Here is a 3,752-nt window from a genome sequence, read left to right as displayed (position 1 = left end):
TCTGTCTGTCTGTCTGTCTGTCTGTCTGTTTGTGTGTCTGTCTTTCTATCTGTCTGTCTGCCTGTCTGTCTATCCTATGCCCCCTCCCCCGACACATCCCTTTCCCCTCTTTCTAACCATATATTATTTACCCCAAATACCCCAACATCACAGCTCTTCGTGTCATAGTAATCATTGTCTTCCTTTTTTTGTCTCACTCGTTCTGTTCTATAGCACTGCTTTCTTTCTGACAGTTTTTTTTTTTTTCACCTCTCTCCAAACGGTCAGCTGGATGACAGAAATCTTTGGGTTTGTGCAGAGAACCGTGAGATTGTGAGGCGATCCGCCTGGGGTCTATCTGTGAGAATCTCGGCGAATATTCTTTTGCTCATCACGCCCGATTAACCCCCACGGTCACCGAGCCGCGGGGCCTCTTAGAAAAGAGATCGAGACCAATAAGAATTGGGAAAAAGAAATCGATCACACTGCTTTTAGGTGCGTTTTCTATCGGCGACATAAGGCAAGATGCATGTACATACCCGTCCTTAGGTCGGATTTATAACCTCAGAGTTACCCACGTGGGTGGTTTTCGGCTACTCTGATGTGATTTGCTCCTTCTTTCCTTTCAGACATCTATCGTTGTTTTATCTCCTTCTGTTCTTTGTATTTTACTCTCTAGTAACACTCTAATCTTCGGCACTTGCATGACCTGTTTCTGTTGCAAGAGCCTTATAACTTTTACTAAAACTAAACTAAAACTGTGCCTCTCTGTGTCTCAGTCGCGACCAGGACTCTGTGGTTTGACACAGCCTCGTTAAAGAGATTAAATTTCACACTAATACATGGAGCCATGGGTCATCTCTTTTCCCACTAAAGCTTAAAAGAGAAAGTAAAGCTTGCAAAAAATATAATGTGTCCAAATCCCAAAGTTCTGAGAGATCGGGACCCATCGCTTACATGTCTTATGTGGGGTGTATGGACACGATTTATCCTTTTTCATTACCGCTTTCTCAGACATTCCGATTTCCTAACAAGACCACCTCTGCTTTAATGCAAACGATCCTTCTGTGTCCACCCCTATTGAGGCTCCCTCCCCCCCCTTTCTACTCGCTAAGAATGCCATTTTGACTACTTGAGCTTTATGTATTATGAGTAACCGGATTTAGCCAACGAAGTGCTGTTTTACTACCTGCAAACGTTTTATCTTTGTGGGTTAAGCTTTTTAAAATTTAAATTGAACCTTAGCTCAATCTTAAGCAGTCAAAATTGTCTAAGACGCCTACCCATTGTCGAGGATTAAAATGGTTGTCTTAGACAGGTACCCGTCTTTTACAGTGTCATTATAATGTTAAATGTAAAAATAAAAATGATAAGGAGGGGGGTGGCCGCCTGTACAGGTGATTGCCTTTTACAGGTGGCTGTTAGAGCAGATTCGACTGTATTTATGTACCCTTTTCTTTACAATGACACTGTAATGATGTCTTCGTGGATGGTTGGTGGGTGCTCTGGTGTGGTTTGCTCCCTCTTTCCCATAAAAATGAATCGTCTCTGTCTACTTTCCTTCTTTTTTGTGTGTTTGTTACTCGCTTGTAACACCTCTAATCTTCGGCACTTATATGACCTAATTGTGTTGCAAGTGCCGTAAAACACGTACTGAAACTAAAAGAACTCAAACTCGACTAGCTGTCTGTCACCTCAAACTGGGGTGCGGGTGACTGGAGGGCGGTGCTGTTGGTCCCTCTACTTCTCGTTTCCTTCTGTTGTTTCTGTCCATCTGTCTTGCCTCTAATTGTGTTGCAAGTGCCGTAGAACTCTTACTAAAAGCTAAAAATGATGTCTCGTTCCAGCAGCATCCACGGTCCGCGATGTCTACCGGTGGCACGGACAGTCTCCCCGAGCTGTGTGGCCCGGCCCAGCACGAGAGCCGCCTGAGCGTGCAGAGCCCCGCCTCCAGCTACTCCACCTACTCGCACGAGGTCAAGTACATCTTCGAGCCGGTCTCCGAGCTGGGCGGCGAGGGCGGGCACGAGGTGGACGGAAGAGAGGAGGAAGTGGACGAGTACAGTGACTACTCCCATATCGTGCCTCGTGGTCAGAATTTCTTAAGTCATACCCCTCGGACTCTGAGCGCTTCGTCGCAGTTTTCTGGAAAAGAGAATCAAACCCCTGGGGTAGGAGGGGGTTTCGAGCATCCAGAACCTCCGGCTCTCCCTCATGGGGGCCCCCGTAGTTGTAGCCTGAGCTCGTCTGGGAGTTCTCGAGACCGCGGGCCTATCAGTCCGCGATTAGAAGAAGCGCTTTATTCGGCTACCAACCACCACCACCATGGACACCACTCGGCTCGCTCACACGCTGGACCCCCACCGCCTTTGTCCAGGAGCTTTTATGGTCAGCATGCTGACCCAACACACTATCCCTACGCCAAACATAGCTACCACTCCGCTTGGAAAAACGGTAACCACCTCGGCAATAGCACCGGAGGCTTAGGTAGTGGGGGTGTAGGGCCTGGGATGGGTCCTTCAATGCAGCAGCAGCACGGAATAGGGAACCCCAAAGCCTCGAACGTCCCTCAGAATATCTACAGGCGGACTGGTGGTGGTCTGGTGCACCCTGCCCAGAACCAACAACAACATCCTCAGCAACAGCAGCAGCAACAACAGCAGCAACAGCAACAACACGCTCACCCGCTCAACAACATCCACAACTACAGCCACTACCAGAACTCTCTGCAACAACAGCAACAGCAGTTGGGTCAGGGGGGTCATGGGCACATGCCGATCGAGCCCCCTTACCCGCCCCCACCTCGCTACACCCACCAGCAGCACTTCAGGAGGAAGACCTGGTCACCCCCGGCGCTCAAAATGAGCCTGCTCCACGCCAGTTACCAGGGCAACCGCGTGTGCCATAGCAACGACTCCCTGGATTACGGCCAGGAGGAACCGCCGGTCGAGAGGAAGACGTTGAGCCTCTCTGAGGATCTTGACATGACCCCGCCTCGATTAGCGCCCATCAGCGGTGTATTGGCCCAGGTAAGAGAACACTTCTTTGTATTTGCAGATCTCGGAATCAATCCAGCTGATCTTCCCACATGAGAGAGCTTTCGGTTCTTTGCCGATTCTATCTTTCTTAAGTGTCCTGCACCCCACCACACACACACCCCACCACACGCACACCCATTACTCCTCCTCCCCGTGTCTATCTGTCTGTCTGCCTGTCTGTCTGTCCGTCTGTCTGTCTTTCTATTATGTTTGTTTGAACCACCACCTGTAAAAATAAAAAGTCATCAGAAGTTAAATAATTTTCAAGGAAGACTAGGTTCGTCAGGTCAACGTATCCATTACTTCAATACAGACGTTTAACCACGTATTCAGTTTCTAAGTATAACTTTTGGTCTCCAGTGAAAAGAGGGACACTGGTCCACAGTTGCCATTTATGGTTGGGTCACCTTTCCCAGGAAAGGGAGAGGGGGGCTCATTGATGAATGATATACAATTTTCTGCTTGGAAAACGCCTTGCACTACAATTGTATTCAAAGGCTCACTGGAGGGAGAAATAACGCTCGAGGGATTTTTCAATATCTTATAAAGGGCTTTGTTATGTCAAGGCGACTGGGTTTTTTCTTTCCCTGTAGCGATTCTTTTTTGTTTCTGACGGCCCCTCTCTTCCCTATCTGTTTGTCTGTCTGTCTGTCTCACTCTCTCTCTCTCCTGCTCCTCTCTCCTGCTCCTCTCTCCTGCTCCTCTCTCTCTCTCTCTCTCTCTCTCTCTCTCTCT

The 3,752-nt window shown here is 48.5% G+C and overlaps 1 protein-coding gene across 3 annotated transcripts in view; it reads left to right on the top strand.

Annotated features, from left to right (window-relative positions):
- LOC101845207 (leucine zipper putative tumor suppressor 2) overlaps nt 1-3,752 on the top strand; it is a 144,467-nt gene that overhangs the window by 105,735 nt on the left and 34,980 nt on the right. For 2 of the 3 annotated variants that reach the window (XM_005090131.3, XM_005090129.3), the window contains exon 5: nt 1,827-3,008. In XM_005090131.3, the coding sequence (XP_005090188.1) occupies nt 1,845-3,008 (1,164 nt within the window). In that variant the 5' untranslated portion in view covers nt 1,827-1,844. The remainder of the gene's footprint in view (nt 1-1,826; nt 3,009-3,752) is intronic. The other variant, XM_005090130.3, reaches the window with a different exon arrangement.

Source organism: Aplysia californica, unplaced genomic scaffold (genome assembly GCF_000002075.1).
Source record: "Aplysia californica isolate F4 #8 unplaced genomic scaffold, AplCal3.0 scaffold00013, whole genome shotgun sequence".
NCBI classification, from domain to species: Eukaryota; Metazoa; Mollusca; class Gastropoda; order Aplysiida; family Aplysiidae; genus Aplysia; species Aplysia californica.
This window is presented reverse-complemented; position numbering and strand designations above follow the sequence as displayed.